Source organism: Portunus trituberculatus, chromosome 42, assembly GCF_017591435.1.
Source record: "Portunus trituberculatus isolate SZX2019 chromosome 42, ASM1759143v1, whole genome shotgun sequence".
Classification (NCBI taxonomy): domain Eukaryota; kingdom Metazoa; phylum Arthropoda; class Malacostraca; order Decapoda; family Portunidae; genus Portunus; species Portunus trituberculatus.
In genome coordinates this window covers 18,986,408-19,008,216 of record NC_059296.1, presented here as the reverse complement: position 1 = coordinate 19,008,216, position 21,809 = coordinate 18,986,408, and the positions used below count along the sequence as shown (strand labels likewise).

The 21,809-nt window shown below is 36.3% G+C and overlaps 1 protein-coding gene across 5 annotated transcripts in view; it reads right to left on the bottom strand.

Moving 5' to 3' along the window:
- Positions 1–21,809, bottom strand: part of LOC123517692 (dedicator of cytokinesis protein 9-like) — a 159,282-nt gene that overhangs the window by 42,169 nt on the left and 95,304 nt on the right. For 4 of the 5 annotated variants that reach the window (XM_045278044.1, XM_045278047.1, XM_045278046.1 and 1 more), the window contains 7 exons: positions 18,508–18,650; positions 14,140–14,409; positions 6,055–6,215; positions 5,779–5,899; positions 5,281–5,489; positions 3,814–3,955; positions 1,868–1,906 (listed from right to left, as the gene is read on the bottom strand). In XM_045278044.1, the coding sequence (XP_045133979.1) occupies positions 1,868–1,906; positions 3,814–3,955; positions 5,281–5,489; positions 5,779–5,899; positions 6,055–6,215; positions 14,140–14,409; positions 18,508–18,650 (1,085 nt within the window). The remainder of the gene's footprint in view (positions 1–1,867; positions 1,907–3,813; positions 3,956–5,280; positions 5,490–5,778; positions 5,900–6,054; positions 6,216–14,139; positions 14,410–18,507; positions 18,651–21,809) is intronic. The other variant, XM_045278045.1, reaches the window with a different exon arrangement.

Below are 21,809 nucleotides of genomic sequence, written 5' to 3'. Positions count from 1 at the left end.
AAATAGACAAGGAAGACCTGGTGGTGGTGACAGAAGCTAGAAGGACAAGAGGACATGTAAAAAAGATTTGGATGAGGCAGTGTGTGTAGGATATTGGAAAATATAGTTTTCCACATAGAACAGTGGAAAAGTGGAATGCATTGAGTGATGAAGTTGTTACAGCAAATAATGTGCATAACTTAAAGGAAAAATTGGATAAAGGGAGACATGGAGACAGAAGACTATGAGTCTTGCTCAAACCCTATACAATACAACAAGGTAAATACAACTAGGAAAATATACATACATACACACACCGGAAAAAAAATAATAAAAAAAAAAAAAATAAAATAAAAAATATATAAATAAAAATAAATAAAAATAAATGAATAAACAAATAAAATTAAATGAATATATATATATATATATATATATATATATATATATATATATATATATATATATATATATATATATATAAATCAAATGAATAAATAAAAAAAATAAAGGATCTTCCCTATGAAGAAAGACTGAAGGAAATGGAACTACAGTGGAGACTCAATACTTGATCAAACTTAATTCGTTCCAAATGGCTGTTTGAGTATAAAAAAAAATTGACTATTCATACTTATAAATCAGGTAATTCATTCTCATCTTAGCAAAACCTCAAGTATATAAAAATTTCAATTTACTTTTTATTATAATTTTGATTTGTACATACTGTAAATGAAGGCTGGTGATGGATGAATTAGAAGAGGAGGGAAAAGAAGGGTGGGGAAGAGGAGGGAGGTCATTGGAGGACGAGTCACCATCCATGAAAACGTCTGGTAACTTTTCTCCTGGTGTTACTCCTTGGAATCCACTAGTGGAGAGATTTGTGCTACTCCTTGAAAGATTTGGCTCACTAACACTTGCACTCTCACTAGATTCCTTATTTTCACCACTAATAAGCCTCATTGGTGCCATCGTAAGTTTCTAAATGAAAAACTACAGACAAAACGCAGAAGAATATTGTTTTTTTGAAGACTGTGTCAGGACTAGGGATGCACACCAGCATCCGGTATACCGTATTATTGGTATTACCGGTATTTCAGCATCAGAACAGGAGAGTGACAGTTGCGAGAAAGGAGAGGACAGAGCTTCATATACGACTACATGTGCAGCTGTTTGATTACCAGATATTTTCACCACTAATAAGCCTTTGGTGTTAAAGTAAGTTTATAAATGAAAAACTACACACATTCTAGAATGCACTAGAATGTTATTCTGATGATCACGGCAGCACAACTGGTGGAGGGAGGGGAGACAGTGGCTAGGGAGCCTTTGTTTACAACCACATGTGTGGGTGTTTGAGTATCAGGTATTTTTTTTTTTTTTATTAAATCAAACTTTTGCGATCGAGTATTGAAAAGTTCGACTACTTAGACGTTCAAGTATTGAGTCTCCACTGTACTCATTTTTGAAGGACAGACAGGAAAGAGGAGATCTAAGAAAGATGTATAAGTTAATAAACCATATGGAAAAGATAGATAGACAAGACCTGGTATGGAGGTAGATGAACAAGAGGACATTCCAAGAAGATTACGAGTTTCATTGTTCGAGAAACATTAAAAAGTTGTTTTCCACATAAGATGGTGGATATTTGGAACAGATTGAGTGAAGAGATTGTAGCAGCAGAAAGTGTGGAGAAATTTTAGAAAAAGTTGTATAAATGTAAATATGGGGACAGATCACTATGAGCCCTGCTCAAAACCTGCAATATACAACTAGGTAAACACACACACACACACACACACACACACACACACACACACACACACACACACACACACATAATGTAATGTGAATGGTGCACAAAAACTCAAGCAGCAATCATGTGGGTACCTACCAGAGTGAAAGCGTGGAGGCTTGGAGTTGCATGCATCATCTAACAGGAACATCAGTGTGAAGACACAGCAAGCAGTAAATAAGTATTGAGCAGTCACAGCACCAAGCTAACTGTCTAATGCAGCCAATGATTCTCTTTTCAATTATTGAAAAATATTAAATTAAGAATAGATGCTGAAAGGAGATATTCTAAATCCCTTTTTGAAGACATCATGAATCTTTTATTAATTCATAACTTACTCTAATGAAAGTTTTACTTTATGCTTATCAATTCTGAATTTTAGAATTTTCATGATCATGAAAACTTTACAATACTGCATTTATAAGATAAATTAATAAATGTGCATTTTTACATTAATTACATTTACATGCACAATCTTTAAAATGCACACAGCTCAACTGCAAGTTTGGTTGATGCAGTGAGTAGACATTTCAAATAGCTGGTATGAAATTGTAATAAAAATGAACATGGTTTTTGGTATTTGGCTCAGTTATCTTAGTATCCTTAGACCTTAGCACCTGACATAACACAAGCATAAATTGCCCCTTGAGGTAATACTTAGGCACTTAATAGCAATGAAAGCTTTTAAAATGTTCATTTCATGAGATGCTAGTCAGGATGAATGTGCCTAATATATATCGGTTCAACTAAATATATAAAAGAAAGTTAGATTGGATAAAAAATAATTGTGATTTAGCTACAAATTTCCCATTTACATTTTCATGTAATTGTATGTATATACATACAAGATAACAGCATAAACGTTCAGTCTTTTTAGACTTCTTCTAGCAGAAGGAAAGTTCTACAACAATGCCATAATATAGACAAAATTGCATTTGTGTGTGTGTGTGTGTGTGTGTGTGTGTGTGTGTGTGTGTGTGTGTGTGTGTGTGTGTGTTTTCATAATTTTGTATACTCTTGTATGCTCCATCTATAAATGATCGTGATATCTTGATATACGTACTTCATGCAAATCTATGATAATCTTATGATTATATTTCTACACTGCACATATTCTATTCTTAAAACAGTGGAGACTCAATACTTGAATTTAATTTGTTTCAAATGGCTGTTCAAGTATCAAAAAGTTCAACTATTGATACCTATAAATCAGGTAATTCATTCTAACCTTAGCAAAACCTCAAGTTTATAAAAATTTTAATGTAATTTTTCTTTCATAATTTTGATTTATACAAACTGTAAGTGAAAGCTGGGGATGAATAACATAGAAGAGGAGGGGAGAAAGGTAGGGAAGAAGAGAGAGGTTGTCCTCTGACAACCTCCCTCCAGTGAATCCACTAGTAGAGGGATGTGGCTCACTAATACTTGGACTTTCACTATATTCCTTACTTTTACCACTAATAAGCCTCTTTGGTGCTATTGTAAGTTTCTAAATGAAAAAAACTACAGACAGAACGCAGAAGAATATTGTTTTCTCAAGACTGCAGCAGAACTAGGGATGCGCACAAGAATTTGGTATACCGGAATAGTGGTATTTTGCTTCGGTATTATCTGTAATACTGGTATCTGAATGAGACAATGGAGTGGCAGGTAGGGAGAGGCCAAAGCTTTGTTTACAACCATGTATGCGGCCGTTTGATTACCAGATATTTTCACCACTAATAAGTCTTTGGTGTTAATGTACATTTATAAAATGAAAAACTAGACAAAACGCATGAGAATGTTATTCTGAAGACTGCAGTAACACAACTGGTAGAGAGGGAAGGGAGAGGCCAGGGAGCCTTTGTTTTACAACCATGTGTGTGGTCATTCGACTATCAGGTATTTTTTTTAGTATCAAATCAAACTTTTGTGTTTGAATATTGAAAAGTTAAACTATTAAGATGTTCGAGTATTGAGTCTCCACAAGTGCAATTCATATTTCATCTAACAAAACCTTCCAACAAATAACAAACAGCAATGATTTGCAGCACATCAAACCTTACCTGCATCAAGACGTAAATTAGACTCATCACGTGGAATGTTGTCTGATATAATGGAAAAGATCTGACAGCCATCGGGGAACTCTCCTTGGTGTCGTAGATATTCTGCCATGAGAGCAGCAATGTGCAGCTGACAAAATGCAGCCTAAGACAAGAAAGATAACAGGGAAGATAAAAAAAATCATAGTAATATTCTACTATACTCAACCCTCCGCTATCATGCCTTATTGGTGCATCAATAACTACACAATAGCGGAAATTGCAATAATTCAAATTGACACCAAGACCTCCAAGCTGTCATTTTTTGTCACTTTTTGCCCAGTTTTTATTACATATAACAGTATAACAATGAAGAAAGAATACCATATAAAACGAAAACTTAATCAAGGATCATAACAACATACATTTTAAAGCACTTTCCTTACCTAACCTATTTGTTGGCATATACGACACATGGGTATGTAAGATGAACACTTATTTCAGCAAGTCAAATTCAGGAAAAACAATTTTAGTGTATTTAAGCATATACTGTTGAAAGCAATATAGCAGCACATCACACAAGCAGGAAACATTTATCTTTCCTTGCGCTCTTCAGTTGGTCTTCTTACTGTTGCCAGACACCTGTAATTTTTTCCATAGGTGGTGGCCTTAAATCCATGGCTGCTGCTGTCTGTTGTATTGCCATGCTTCTTGGCATAATCTACCACTTGCAATTTGTAAGAGATTGTGTAGGTTGATCTTTTTCCTCCTGCTGCCATAATGGTGATAGTGTTGATGTGTTTTATTATGATCATGAACTTCTTGTTACTTCTCACCACTAGATAGCATTGAGTCAGAGTGTTGATCACCTGATATTTATAAACATGCATCACAGCCTCACAGATTAGACTGCTTTATATTTACGAAAATTAATTTTTAAAGTGATAACACTGGTAATGATAATAATACCAGTTATAAAATAATGATATACATGTATGCAGTTAGAGTAGGTAAAAGTAATGGAAACTATATGTCTTATATACTGCCAAATACAGTATCTCATTGTGGATGATTAGAAGCTAAGATGGATAGGTAGATTGGAGAAATATGTAAAGAACTATTTCTCAATAAAAGTATAGAGAGAAACTCAACTATCATGAGACATCATAGCCCAGGAGTTTTTGAATGATGGGCATGCGATAACAGTAATTCCATGTGCTATATAGACATATGTGCAACTTATTAAATACACATGATAGCAATGAAATGCAACAGTGGAAGGTGTGATAGCTGAGGGTTAAGTGTAGAAAGTTAGGGATTAAATTTCCTGATAAAAAACTGGTAAAATGCTAGGATATCGTTCCTGATTGAGCATAAATGGCCTGAAACAGCAAGATATACAAGGTGCTTATCTGCCCTCATAGATCAGTGCTTGGTCTTGATAACTAGGAAGACTAGCTGTGACTAGAACATAACAGAAATGCATCTCACCTCTGATAGGTCCCCATTTTTGACATGATGCTTGGACATGGCCTGAAGCCAGGTGGTGCGTAACTCAGGAGTGGCAGCATAGGAGGCTGCTAGTGAATGCTGCAGGTCACATAACATTTCAGGATCACGTTCATGCTCCCTCATTTGAGCAGTGGCAACTAAAACTGTGCGTATTCTCTTTGTCAAATCCCGTACTTCACTGACAAATCCTGCAATGTATAAAGTGACAAATTCCTTGGTCTCTGTTACATTACATGAAGGAAGCAACATAAATTGACGTCTGGCATGTTGACCAGTATACAAAAGAGAAGAAAATCTCAATCTGCAAGTTACATCTGCAACCTGAAATAAGGATGGATTAGTTATCATTGACAGCTGAAAAGAAAATTTTGTGATTTATTTTAAGTAAGACAACTAAACTTTACCGATATAGATTAATATGAAAGGATAACAAGGCATTACAGATATACTTACATACATAAAAGGACTGTAACTTACCTGTATTATTCATTGCCTTGTCACTTGAAGCATAGCTGTTTATAAGCGCCATGGATTCCTGGAACCTCGAATTATTCAGGCCAATAACTTCCCCAAGAAGTTGTGACACAGAAATTATCACCTGAAATAAAATTAATAATCTTACATCAGTAAAACAGAAATAAGAATCTGAAAAATTACTCATCAAGGATCTTATGACTATCATAAAACACATATTCTGAGTAGTGTTTTTATATATATGTCCATACACATAAGAAACACCTATAGTCCTTGTACCTGTAAATGAACTCTGTTGATGCCTGTTCGCCTAGTGAATTCATAGTTGCTTCTCATGAGAAGGTAGAGCACAGCACAGGCTTCATGGCGCAAATTGGTCAGCTTGCTGTTGCAGCATTTTAACATCTCGAAGCAGAGAGACCCACACAGTGAAGCATCCCCTGATATTAAGAGTTATTGGAAATGCAGTGGATATATCACAACATTCATCAGGGCTTCCACACAAAAATTCAATTTCAAGCACAAATAAAAAGCAAAAGTAGCAAAGCAAGAAGAGCAGTTGTGAAGCTGCAAACAAATGAACTAAAACAATATAAAATGGTGAGATCTAATCATACATATGTAAAACTATTAATGTAAAATAAACAAAAAAAGTTATTTAATTTATATTACTAAGAGACACTGATCTTTAAGTAATCTTTCATGAATATAAAAGTGACAAATTTGCAATATTTGCATTCCACAGAATAGCAGATATCCTCTATGAAGATCTAAAAAGTATTCTACTATGAGTAGACTGATGAACTTTTGCCATAAGTTATGCATCACATTACTGACAAATAATGAAAGGATGTACAGTAAGCCCCCGCACTTGGTGAATCTCATTTTGGCGAAATTCACTTTTGGTGGTAGGGTGGCCATGGACCACCGAGTGCACGCTTGGCGATTTGAATTCAAACTTGGCAGACCCCTGGCAACCACACGGCGAACCACGCAGCTCCCCAGTGACATCAGACCTCTCTCTAAACCTATCAGAATGCAGTGTGAGAGTTCCCTTCAGCCCTTCAGCCATTTTGTTTGTGCTGCCCTATGTTTAGCTAGAGTGGGAACAAATTATGGCGATTAACCACCAACATGGCCTCTACCAGCACAACAGGTGGTACTGGTGGGGCTAAGGGCAATGGTGGTGGCGGCAAGGACGAAAGTGGGTGAGGGAAACGAGTAGAAACGGGAGTTACAGCCTTTATATCATGTCTTACTAGCTTTATTTATTGTTTATTGGTCTGGTTTGTATATGTGTTTTAATATGTGAAGGCAAAAGATTATATTTCAGCTCGAAAGATGGTATTTTAGGGGTCAAAAGAGGGACTTTGGCAATGATCAAAGACTGATTGAGGTATTTTTTAGGCAATTTATATGGTATAAAGAACTCATGCTTGGCAAAATTCGCATTTGGCAGTAATTTCGCCAGACTAATTAATTCGCCAAGTGCAGGGGATTACTGTACAGGTATTTCTCAATTTATGCATGTTTAGGGTATGCAACTTTGAAAAAACACGAAGTAAAAAACCTAATCAATTTTTTTCAAATTATATGGATTATTCGGAATAACATGATGTCAAGACGCTTTGCTGGTAGGGCAAATCTGTAGTGATGAGATTCAGCGAGGTTTTTGTTTGGGCCACCATATTGTCATCACAGCTGATCACACCATATGGGCACTTCACCTTCAGGACAGCATCATCAACAAACAAATTAATATAACTAGTCACTCCATACTGTATGTCATTTACATATACCTAGAACATAATGGAAGCTAACACTAACTCTTGTGGCACTAAACCCTCGGAAGGCTTATGGACCTGATGGGGTCCCTCCTATTGTTCTCAAAAACTGTGCTTCTGTGCTTGCACCTTGCCTGGCCAAACTCTTCCAACTTTGTCTATCGACTTCTACCTTTCCTTCCTGCTGGAAGTTCGCCTACATTCAGCCTGTTCCTAAAAAGGGTGACCGTTCTAACCCCTCACACTACCATCCTATAGCTTTAATCTCTTGCTTGTCTAAAGTTTTTGAATCTATCCTGAATAGGAATATTCTCAAACATCTGTCACTTCACAATCTTCTGTCTGATCGCCAGTATGGCTTCCGTCAAGGTCGCTCTACTGGTGATCTTCTGGCTTTCCTTACTGAGTCTTGGTCATCCTCTTTTAGAGATTTCGGTGAAACTTTTGCTGTTGCGTTAGACATATCAAAAGCTTTTGATAGAGTCTGGCATAAAGCTTTGATTTCAAAACTGCCCTCTTACGGCTTCTATCCTTCTCTCTGCAACTTTATCTCAAGTTTCCTTTCCGACCGCTCTATTGCTGCTGTGGTAGACGGCTACTGTTCTTCTCCTAAACCTATTAATAGTGGTGTTCCTCAGGGTTCTGTCCTGTCACCCACTCTCTTTCTATTATTCATTAATGACCTTCTTAACCAAACTTCTTGCCCTATCCACTCCTACGCTGATGATACCACCCTACATCTTTCCACGTTCTTTCAGAGACGTCCAACCCTTCAGGAAATTAACAGATCACGCGGGACGCCACGGAACGCCTGACTTCCGATCTTTCTAAGATTTCCGATTGGGGCAGAGAAAATCTAGTAGTTTTCAATGCCTCAAAACTCAATTCCTCCATCTATCAACTCGACACAACCTTCCAGACAACTATCCCTCTTCTTCAATGACACTCAACTGTCTCCTCTTCCACAATGAATATCCTCGGTCTGTCCTTTGCTCATAATCTTAACTGGAAACTTCACATCTCATCTCTTGCTAAAACAGCTTCTATGAAGTTAGGTGTTCTGAGGCGTCTCCGCCAGTTTTTCTCGCCCTCCAACTGCTTACTCTGTATAAGGGCCTTATCCGTCCCTGTATGGAGTACTCTTCGCATGTTTGGGGGTTCCAGTCACACAGCTTTGCTTGATAGGGTGGAATCGAAAGCTCTTCGTCTCATCAACTCCCTCCTCTGACTAACTGTCTTCAGTCTCTTTCTCACCGCCGAAATGTTGCATCCCTTTCTATATTTTATCGCTATTTTCATGGTAACTGTTCTACTGATCTTGCTAACTGCATGCCTCCCTCCTCCTGCGGCCACGCTGCACAAGGCTTTCTTCTTCCTCTCATCCCTATTCTGTCCAACTCTCTAATGCAAGAGTTAACCAGTACGCTCAATCATTCATCCCTTTCACTGGTAAACTCTGGAACTCCCTCCCTGCATCTGTATTTCCAAATTCCTACAACTTGTCTTCTTTTAAGAGGGAGGTATCGAGGCATTTGCTCCCCTAATTCTGGCTGACGGTTTTGGCACTTTTTCTACTCTTTGGAGAGCCAGCGCTCAAGTGGGCTTTTTTCTAACTTTCTTTTTTTTGCCCTTGGCTGGCCCTCTTCCCTATGATAGTGTCTGGCATGGAGGCATACCTCCCACATTCTTTTTCTCAACCTAAATCTTCTAAACCTTGGTTTAACACAGCCTGTTCTCATGCTATACATGATAGAGAGATTGTCCACAAAAGGTACTTGAGACTTCCATCTCCTGAATCTCACGCACTTTATATCTCTGCCCCGAATCACGCCAAGTCTATTCTTCAACTTGCCAAAGACTCCTTCATACACAGAAAATGTCAAAATCTTTCAAATTCTAACTCTCCTTGTGACTTCTGGTATCTTGCCAAAACATCTCCAATAACTTTACTTCTTCATCTTTGCCTCCTTTATTTCATCCTGATGGCACCACTGCCATCTCATCTGTCTCTAAAGCTCAATTGTTCTCTCAAACCTTTGCTAAAAACTCCACTTTGGACTCTGGGCTTGTCCCTCTCTCTCCTCCTCCCTCTGACTATTTCATGTCTTCTATCAAAATTCTTCATAATGATGTTTTCCATGCCCTCTCTGGCTTAAACCATTGGAAGTCATATGGACCTGATGGGGTCCCTCCTATTGTTCTGAAACACTGTGCTTCTGTGCTTGCACCTAGCCTGGCCAAACTTTTTCAACTATGCCTATCGACTTCTACCTTTCCTTCTTGCTGGAAGTTTGCCTACATTCAGCCTGTTCCTAAAGAGGGTGACCGTTCTAATCCCTCAAACTACTGTTCCATAGCATTAATCTCTTGCTTATCTAAACTTTTTGAATCATCAATAGGAATATTCTCAAAGATCTGTCACTTCACAATCTTCTATCTGATCACCAGTATGGCTTCTGCTCTACTGGTGATCTGGCTTTTCTTACTGACTCTTGGTTATCCTCTTTTATAGATTTTGGCGAAACTTTTGCTGTCATGTTAGACACATCAAAAGCTTTTGATAGAGTCTGGCACAAAGCTTTGATTTCCAAACTGCCCTCTTATGGTTTCTATCTTTCTCTTTGCAACTTTATCTCAAGTTTCCTTTCTGATTAATCTACTGCAGTCGTGGTAGATGGCCACTGTTCTTCTCCTAAATCTATTAATAGTGATGTCCCTCAGGGTTCTGTCCTATCACCCACTCTCTTTGTATTATTCATTAATGACTGTCTTAACCGAACTTCTTGCCCTATCCACTCCTATGCTGATGATACCACCATATATCTTTCCATGTCCATTCAGAGATGACCAACCCTTCAGGAAGTCAACAGATCACTTTTGATCTTTCTAAGATTTCTAATTGGGGCAAAGAAAAGTTAGTAGTGTTCAATGCCTCGAAAACTCAATTCCTTCGTCTAACAACTTGACACAACCTTCCAGACAACTATCCCCTCGTCTTCAATGACATTCAACTGTCCCTCTCTTTCATACTGAATATCCTCGGTCTGTCCTTTACTCATAATCTTAACTGGAAACTTCACATCTCATCTCTTGCTAAAACAGCTTCTATGAAATTAGGCATTCTGAGGTGTCTCTGCCAGTTTTTCTTGCCCCTCCAACTGCTAACTCTGTACAAGGGCTTTATCCATCCTCATATGGAGTACTCTTCGCATGTTTGGGGGTATTCCACTCACACAGTTTTATTAGATAGGATGAAATCAAAAGCTTTTTGTCTCATCAACTCCCCTCCTCTGACTGACTGTCTTCAGCCTCTTTCTCACCACCGGAATGTTGCAGCTATTTCTATCTTTTATCACTATTTTCATGCTAACTGCTCTACTGATCTTGCTAACTGCATGCCTCCTTCTCCTCCTGCAGCCTCACTACACAAGGCTTTCTTCTTCCTCTCATCCCTATTCTGTCCAACTCCCTAATGGAAGAGTTAACCAGTACTCTCAATCATTCATATCTTTCACTGATAAACTCTGGAACTCCCTACCTGCTGCTCTATTTCTATCTTCCTATGACTTGACTATTTTTTGGCTAATTTCTTTGAAATCTTTTAAGGGACCTGCAGTTTCAGCAGGCCTTTTTTTTCATGTTTTGTTGCCCTTGGCAGGTCTATGACTTGCATAAAAAAAAATATATAAATGTATATAAAATAAAATAAAATAAATAAATAAATAAATAAATCTTTTAACTTAAGGTGTGTTTACACGTGTCAATATGCGGGTGGCAATACTACCCACTAGATGTATTGGGTAGATATTGCTGCCTAGCACGTGAAGCTGCTTCCAGGAAAACAAGACTGACATGCTTGTCTTGTCCAGAAGCTAGCAGCTTTGTTTACATTGTCACATCATGGAAGAAGGTTTGAACATGTGATGTCCAGATGCAGATAAGAATGGAGTTAAAAACCTAGTAATTTTTTTCATATTACACAAATCATTTTGAATAAAACAATGTCAAAATGCTTTGCTGGCATGGCAAATCTCGAGTTACGAGATTCCGCAAGATGTTTGTTTGGTCTGCCATGTTATCTTTATAGATGTTTGCAGCAAAGAAGCGTTTCACCTCCAGGACAGCTCCTGATGCATGATGATCAGGGAGATCAGTATATACTGTCTTGCTGTCAGTTAGACCTTGTTACTATAGCATTGGCTATTCTCTATTTATTGCAGCTCAAAGGTTCACAAAAAGTGTTTGTTAGAGGATAAATGCTGCAGAGACCACAGGATGCATGCTGAGTTGCTCTCTCCAACGCAGCTATGAATTCGGAAACGGATTAATCTATTTTACATTGATTGCTAAGGAGAAGATGGTTTTGGTTCATGAATATACAGTGGAGACTCAATACTTGAACTTAATTAGTTCCAAATGGCTGTTCGAGTATTAAAAAGTTTGACTATTGATACCTACAAATCAGGTAATTCATTCCAGCCAAGTTTTAAAAAAGTAGCAGTTTAATTTTGCAGTCACCACTAGCTTGTGTCCTGGCAAACACTTCTCATCCTTTGTTATATAGGTCCTGTTTGGTAGTTGTTGTTTTTTCAAAAACAGGCCAGTTTCATCACAATTAATGATCTGTTGTGGGCTTAAGTGCTCATTATCCACAGATTTCTTAAATTCAGGCACAAATTTCTCAGCGGCAACTTTGTTCGCACTTATGGCCTCGCCTTGCCTCACAAAAAAATAAATTAAAGTTGTTTTCTTGAAATTCCCAAACCACCCCTTACTTGATCTAAAATCATCACTGGAGTCATATGTACGTAGTATCAGAAATAAGATCACGATGCAGCAGCCTAGCCTTCGCCCAAATTATGCCCTCTGACAAAGAATCACCAGCCATCTGCCTTTGGTTTATCCAATCAATAATTTTTCCATTTCTTCCACTGCCGCAGGTCGCTTAAATTGCCTTTTCACACCAATCGACACATCAGCTCTTTTAATGAGCTCTGTCTTCTTCAGTATTGTGGCTACTGCAGATTTAGCCATACAGTACTCAGCTGCAAGATCGGCTATTCTTCCTCCTTTCTCGTATTTATCAATAATCTCTATTTTCATTTTGATGGTTGTCACTACATTCTTTCTTGTAGGCCTATTCTCACCACTAACAAGTCTCTTCGGTGCCATTGTAAGCTTCTAAATGCAAAAGAAAAAAAAATAAATAAATAAAAAAAAAATAAATAAATAAATAAATAATTCCGGAGAGAAAGCGCAGGACAATGTTATTCTTACGACAGCGAAGGATGAACTAGCTGCGGTGGCCCACTGGTGGGGTGTGTGGGGGAGCGGGAAGGGAGAGATCCTTTGTTTACAGCCACGTGGACGGACATTCGACTATTAGGTATTTTTTTTAGTATTAATTCAAACTTTTGCGTTCAACTATTGAAAAGTTCGACTATTTAGACGCTCAAGAATTGAGTATCCACTATATATATATATATATATATATATATATATATATATATATATATATATATATATATATATATATATATATGTATATATATATATACAGTGGAACCTCTAACAGTGGACAGTTTAGGTCAATAATCATGCTAACATTATTAAATTTCTATATTACGCGATCTCTCGCACAAATCAAGAAATTCCTGAATAATGTTAAGTATCATGAGAATAACTCTGACTTTGCCTAAGCCATGTCTGCTGAGACATCTCATTACTTTTCACATTCTGCTAAAGACTCCATTAAGGTGGATATATATACATATATATATATATATATATATATATATATATATATATATATATATATATATATATATATATATATATATATATATGGTTCACTGGGAAGCATATCCATAAAAATCTTGTAAAATAAAACCCACAATCCGTTAGCCACAATTTCCAGACTAGAAGATGGAAAAAAAAAAACTGATAAAAAAGCAAAAGCAATGTTCCAATGATCATTAATTCACTCCTGTACAGACTTTACATGTTTCAATGGAATATTCTGAAGGAATTGGAAAGTAATGAGGGGATCAAAGAAGAATTGCACAGTTGACTGTAGTTAACTGAGATAGGTAAGACTAGTATTGGTTGACTGTAGTTAACTGAGATAAGGTAGGACTAGTACTGGCAAAAGGTGCAGTAGATATTGAATTGAATTGAATTGAATAAAATCTTGGCTGATTGACTCTGCTAGCCAGACATTTGTTCATTAGTGTTGTCTCAAGCTATACCCATGACAGAAATCTCCATTTGCTAAAGTAAGTGCACTCTATTCTTATACTTCTCAACCTTTTCACTCTTATCTAAAGTACTAAAATTTCATTATAATATATGACTAAATGCAACTTCAAAGAGGATATCAAGTACAGTTACTAGATCTCTCAATTTCACAAAACAACAACCAACATATATGCAGTGACAGTTCACAACATGGACAAACAAAAAAGCCATGTAAAACCTTTAACATTTCTATTATATTACAAAAATGGAGGGTACTGCAAGTGAAAGTGTAATACATAAAGTGATAATAACATGAAGAACAGCTTTACAAATATCAACTTACCTTGAAACAGTGTTCGAGGGAAATTATTGATGAAAGCTCTGATTGATGCGAATACATGTTTCATCACATTTTCTGACTGTCCAAGTTGAAGGAAAAGTAAGTGAAGAGCAAAGACCTGCTGCATAATGACTTCTGCTCCGTCAGAAGTGAGGATGTCACGGCAGTGTGTTGTGAAGTTACCCAAAACATCAAGCACTATCAGACTGACTTCTGAAGCAAGATTTGCTTCTTGAAGAGCTTTCAGCCATCCTTCTCCCTCATGACTGCTCACTGTACATGAAAGAAATAGGACTCGTAGTATAACATATATAGCAGTACAGGTAACTCAATTTACGAGATAGATGTGTTCCAAGAGGCATCGCATATATCAAAATTCGCGTAAAATAAACTTGTAATTCTCATAAAAAACAATAGATAATAGGAGGGATGAGGGATGTGGTCCAAAAAAATTAATACAAAATACTCTGTTTATTTGGCTAAATTAACATGTTTTTGTTGTTTACCATTCTAAATACTAGAAGTGTACTTAAAGTAAAGGGAAAAGCAAGAAATAATAAGAGAAAGCAAAAAATAATAAGAGAAGCAATAAAACAAAGAATACGTAAACACAACACTCACTGCGTCACTGCCTTCACCAATCACACCACAGTCAGTCACCATCTCCCTCTGAGCTTTCCCACTTTAACAAAAATCCACTTATCAAAAATAACCCGACAGTATAAAAGTAAACACTAGTAAAAAAAATAAACACAGGACGCCAGTGTCTTAATTCACCCCTCACAAGCACACGCCGTTGCTGTCCACCTAGTCAAGGACGTCATCATCCATCTGCGCTTCCTCTGCTTCCTCCACTTCCATGGGATCGTCCACATCCTCTTTTGGTACTACATCTTCCACTGGTGTTTTCTTGAAAAACTGCAGCATGGTGGTCTGGTGCTTTTTCTTGGAAAATTCTTTTTGCATCACTGTGTAGCACAAGATTGCGTCCATGGCAGCGGAGCTCTCACCTATCGGCCAGCTGCAGAACTCTCTGGCGGGCAGTTTGAAATTGTGTCTGGTGCTCAGTTTGAAAATGCGGTTGGGCCAAATCGCGTATAAGCAAACCGATTGCGTAAATTTAATCAATTATAATATTTTTTCCGGCCGCATATTAACAAAAACATGTAAATTGAACACACGTAAATCAAGAGTTACCTGTAATTGTATCACTTAAATTTCATGGTTACTGTAATACAGGCAGAAATACACATTCATATTTGTATCACAAAATTAAATTACGTGACTACTGCAACAGAAACAAATAAATATGCATAAATCAAGTTAAATTTATCCTTTTTTCCCTTTCCCTAACAATTCTTGTATATCCTGCTGATCATTGTGCATCTTATAAGGAGATTAAACATTTAAATACAATGAAAGCTCTCTCAAAAATCTTTTAAATAACTTCCAAAAATCACTTAAAAGATAATCTACAAGTAAAAAGGTGAGTGAAATCACAATATTTATCACAATAATGTGGTGAGTCACTAATCCGTCCATTCCATATTTGCTTAAGAAATTCCAAGGCAAATAATAATAATAGATACTATTAGATAGCATTTCTGTTCTTAGGATGGAAAAATGGTTTACTTATTTCATGGAATGGCAGTACCAACTGATATTTTCAATGAATTTACCATACCTATTGATTTACTTAAGAAATATGAGAAGGAAAGATGACATCATCTTCCTATGATTTTGTAACCACTCAGGTAGTTTGACTGTTCACTTTACTGTCACTGCACACATTTTCTAATAAAAAATTATGATTGTACCACAGTTTGAGTTACCAAATAAAAAGTAATTGCAAGCTTAGATTCTAGTGCAGTGTTGTGTATTATTACCATGGATGTTCAACTTGTATATGGAGGGTGTGATAAAGACAGGTTTAAGGTTGATGAGTAAGGAAGAAAGGGCAATATCAAAAGGCGAGAAGAAGGATATGTCGGCAGAAGGATATTGGATATGGAAGTGGAGGGAAGAAGACGACGTGGCAGGCCAAAGAAAAGATGGAAGGATCGTATTGGAGAGGACCTGAGGGAGAGAGGATTGAGTGGAGAGGAGTTTGGGGACAGAGCCTTGTGGAGAAGACTAGTGAGGAACAGCGACCCCATATGAACATGGGAGCAGCTGCAGAAGAAGAAGAAGTAAGGAAGAAAGGGCATAGCTAGTATCTGCTAGTGATACAACTTTGTTTACCAAATCAGAGAGGAAGTTGATAAGAAAAATGGTGGTAAAGTCAGGGCATGTTGGAGGATGAGCAAGCTCCAAATGAATGTGAAGCAATTAGTCTGTTTGCAGTCAGCATCTTGACACGAGAAAGTGGCAGATTTTTAAAATTTTTACAAGATAATATATACTTTTTGGGGCAAGTTTTGCAAGCTTACACAGGTGCATCATTGCAAATTTATGTATATGAAATTTTTAAGCAAATTAATTTCATGATCTCTGATAGCATATGACATAATTTCAGGTGATATTACTAAAACAGCTTATATTTGTATCACAGCAAGCAATTTGACACTTTCTATTGACCTCAATGGGTGTATACCAACACATACTTTCATTTGAATGTACCGAACAATAGGAAAATCCATGTAATGTACAGAAAAAATAATTTGTGCCGCACTTAATTTTTCCATTATGATAATTACATCATTGACACCCGGCAGCAAGCCACAACAACAGCGCGCTGCTACCTGATGGTCACAGGCTCATGGCCTCATCCCTCACACAGCTTGCTTTACTACATCATATGTCTACCAGCAATGCTGTTTTTTTTTTTTCCACTGATTACCTATGCATATACGGCATGACAGTGATTTCCATTATTTTGATCACTCCCACATGAAATGTATAAATTGAAATCAACATACTTTTATTTTTACTATTCATACTTACTGAAAAAAAGATTTGTAGCTTTACCTTATAACACAAATAATAAAGCCTTACCATGCGCCAGTGAATAGGAATAATAACATTAAGGTTGTGGTTTTAATCTTAAATACATATATGCAGCAATTCATGTCATATTTTTTGCTCCACATTGATTTCTATATTAACTAAGTCACACCTATCCCCCGGGAAAATGGAAAAAACAAAAAAATCTAGTGCTGATATGTATCTACCACCTTAGTTGCAAACAGGCTAATTAGGGCACCATGATGGAAGTAATAAGACAACATAATCCACAATAAACTTGCATAGTGACCAGTAAAGCTCTGAAACGGAAGTTATCTTACCTAGTATAGCAGGGGGTTTCTGACACTAACTCTCTTATGATAAATACTAATAATAGCTCTCTAAAATATATCTCACATCTCTCCATGCTGGCTCTTTGCCACTCCCAATAAGTGATTGTCTTCTTCCTGCTAAATACACCTGACTGATGTGAGATACAGAGAGATGCAGGACTCACTAATGCGTTTCTCTGCATTGGTTAAGTCATGACAAAACAAGGAAGGTGAGGGGAATGTGGGAAATACAGGAAGGTGGAAGCCAGCCTCCACCAATACAGTAGCTCACTCTAAGGAGACTACAATCTTGCAAAAATTATTTTAAGCTTATCAAGGGTGCTGGATAAAAAATTGACTTGTATATCAGGAAGGATAACTCCACAATTATACCATTAATTGATCATAAGTATGGAAGACAAAAGAAAATAGGAAAATATAAGATGGAAAGAAGACTACTTGGGAGAGCACAGGCTTTCAAAGTAAATTGGAGTGAGATTAGGCATTTATTGCACATCAGGCATCTTCTGTTTTTCTCTGGCTTTCTCTTTCTCTATATATTTTGTTCTTGTTCTCTCTGCTTTTTTTTGTCTCTATACACTGCTACTCATAATAATACTGTATTCCACATATTTAAGATAGTGAAAAAGAGAAAGCAACAAAAACTGACCCATTGATTGCTTTACATTACATTTACTGAATAAATAAGTTTGATGTTGATGATGTCAGCTTATCAAAAGCTTGCACTACCACCACCATCACCACACCAGTGTTCTCACAATCAGTCACCCTGTAGCCTCCTTTAGAAATTCACTACTTACATTACACCCAGAAAAGTTCTTCTTAAACTTCCTGATTTTTTAGGCAGTACACTTCTACCACCACCATCACCAAATACCTTCTTGCAACCTATAGAAGCCCAAAAGATCTCAAAATATTATATTTTTTTATTATTTTTTTTTCCACAATAAGCTCAGAACTGCTTCCAACCTATCATCAGACTTGAGATTTTGAGTTAAATAATGCTGGTCACATGGTCACTGTATTTAGTACAAAATCTAAACCTAGTAAACAATAAACCTGGTGTACAACTCACCACTGTAACTGTCCGTGGCTGTGGACATCCTGCCACTGGAGTATGGAGGCTGAAGCTTAGCAGGTAAAGTAGATGCTTTTTTGGGGGCCTGTTCTCTTACTATTTGTCTTTTACCACTGTACTTGAAATGGTATAAACAAAGCCTGAAAGAGAACAAGTTTTTCAAAGATATAAACACATTTTGCACATATGTGCATTATATACAATGCATATCTACAACCACATTCCTATATGAAAACATCCACATCACCTTTTTAAATTTTATCAATATTTGCCTTTATGATCTAATGAATATTGACATAATTAACTGTGATTAAAACAAAAATCTGTATCCACATTTTAAACAAAAAGATGTGAAATTACAAGAGTGGTAAAAAAATGTAGTAACTTGGAGCTTTGAATCATACTGTATATATATATATATATATATATATATATATATATATATATATATATATATATATATATATATATATATATATATATATATATATATATATATATATATATATATATATATATATATATATATATATATATATATATATATATATATATATATATATATATATATATATATATATATATATATATATATATATATATATATATATATATATATATATATATATATATATATATATATATATATATATATATATATATATATATATATATATATATATATATATATATATATATATATATATATATATATATATATATATATATATATATATATATATATATATATATATATATATATATATATATATATATATATATATATATATATATATATATATATATATATATATATATATATATATATATATATATATATATATATATATATATATATATATATATATATATATATATATATATATATATATATATATATATATATATATATATATATATATATATATATATATATATATATATATATATATATATATATATATATATATATATATATATATATATATATATATATATATATATATATATATATATATATATATATATATATATATATATATATATATATATATATATATACATAGTGATTTGTGGTCCTGGGCTGGTTGGAACTATGTCCTGCAGAAGTGAAATGTTATGTAGTTATGCATTTCTGTTTGAATGTTGTTGGGCAAGCAAGAATAATGACACTGCCACACTGAGAGAGAGAGAGAGAGAGAGAGAGAGAGAGAGAGAGAGAGAGAGAGAGAGAGAGAGAGAGAGAGAGAGAGAGAGAGAGAGAGAGAGAGAGAGAGAGAGAGAGAGAGAGAGAGAGAGAAGGGGGGGAGGGGGGAAGTTATAAGGATTTTGGAAGTAATTTTGGAAACACCAATTCTTATAGAAAACAGAGGAAGAGGGTAAGAAGGTGGAGCAGCATTAGAAAAGGAAGGCAAGCCTGTAATCTATGGAGAGTTGGTAATAGTGTGGTGGTAGTCTTCTCTGACTCTGATGATCCCTTGTCTTCTTCCCCTCCTTCGTAACCTCAGCAATGTTCTTCAGGCAGTCGTTAAATGCATGTTGAAGATCCCATTGAACCACATGGGAATTGGCATAGACAACTCTAAACCTCTTCTCCATACTGGCCATGTTTACATTTTGAGGCATGACATAGGGGACCCACATCCCGCACCAGCTAACATGTCAACAACAGACCTTCGATGAACACTCATGCCGTCACTCTGCATTCTAGACTTCACCTCACCCTCAGGACACCATGTTACTACTCTAGGTTAATGTAGGTCTTTTATGAACTTGTCATGCATGTTTATATATCGATTACAACACCTTGGAGTGCTTGGAAATATGGGAAAAATGGTAAATATTTGGGTTTCCTTGCCATGACCAACTCAGTAAGGCATGGACGCCCAATTTGAATATTACTACGGTAAATAAGTGTACCATCTAAGCTTTTCAGTGTTTTGAACACTGTTTTAAGGTTTTCCAACAATTCTAAATACTTCTATTTAATGGTATTTTCTTCACAAAGGAGTATATACAAGAGCTATTGACTAAATATGGAAGGTAGCTACAAGCTTCTAGCATAGGAGGAGGATGTTGTAAACACCTACCGAAATGATTATTTATTCCCAGCGAGGTCTAATAACACTAGTTCAAGGGGTGCTGTGAACTCTACATTAAAGCTAGTTGTGATCTCACTGAACGTTTCCCTTTGTGTCTCACAACTCGAGGGGGCAGTCACAGCCTGCCCTCTAAAAACTCTCCTACTTCTCATGAATATACATGCACTTACCACACACACACACCATTCACTTAAAATTAAAAATTTAAATAATGGCAACTCCAAATCAGCCTCAGAGTCCCTTTCTGGGGAGGGAACCAGAAATGTCCCAAGGTCGGACTACTCTCTCGTTAGTGACCCAAAATTAGTGGTGGGCAGGACTCATTAACTTGAAAACTCACGGTTCCGAGTCCAAAGGCTGGCGGATTCGCCGGGACTGATTCCTGAATCAATTCCCGCTTTCCTCTGGGACTCGGATGGAAAGTGCATCATGAGTCCCAGACACTGGACTTGCCAGTGCAATGCTAGACAAATCCCAGTGCATGACGAGTGTGGGAACCGAGTTTCGCTCTCTCCTTGGACTCAAGTAAAAAGCTCATAGCGAGTCCCAGACACTGGACTCCCCAGCGCATTGCTAGACGAATCCCAGTGCAAGGCGTGTTTCACTCTCTCCTTAGACTTGGGCAGACAGAGCGTGGTGACTACCAGGCGCTGGATTTGCCAGGCAGCCTTTAACAAGTCCCAGCGACTCTGGGAGCTGTGTGGCATGTAGAGTTTTACCGATTCCCAAGTCGTGCAGCTATTGAATGATTAATTTGCTTACTCTTTAGTTTCTTACACACCGAATTCTTTTAATAATACACATTTGTTTATTTTTGTTATTTATATATATTTTTTATATATTTACATATGTCAGTGATATACATAAAGAAAGTTTTAATGCATTTATTATTTTCATTCACACTTAACCCTTAAAGTACAGGGAGCTGATTTACTTTCCATTTGTTACAACGGGAAAAAATCACACCTGTCAAAAATGCTAAAAGATTTTTTTCCTTATAAAAGAATATTTCTTTGTGTTATTCTGAGTACAACGATGTAGTTTTCAACATGTTATGACCTCTGAGAGCAAAGTTATTGCATATAAAAAAATTTTCCTCGAATCCGTGGCAGAACCCGCCGCTAAGAAATACCCCCCAAGCTCCGATAATACAGCACCCGTTCTCTCTCTCTCTCTCTCTCTCTCTCTCTCTCTCTC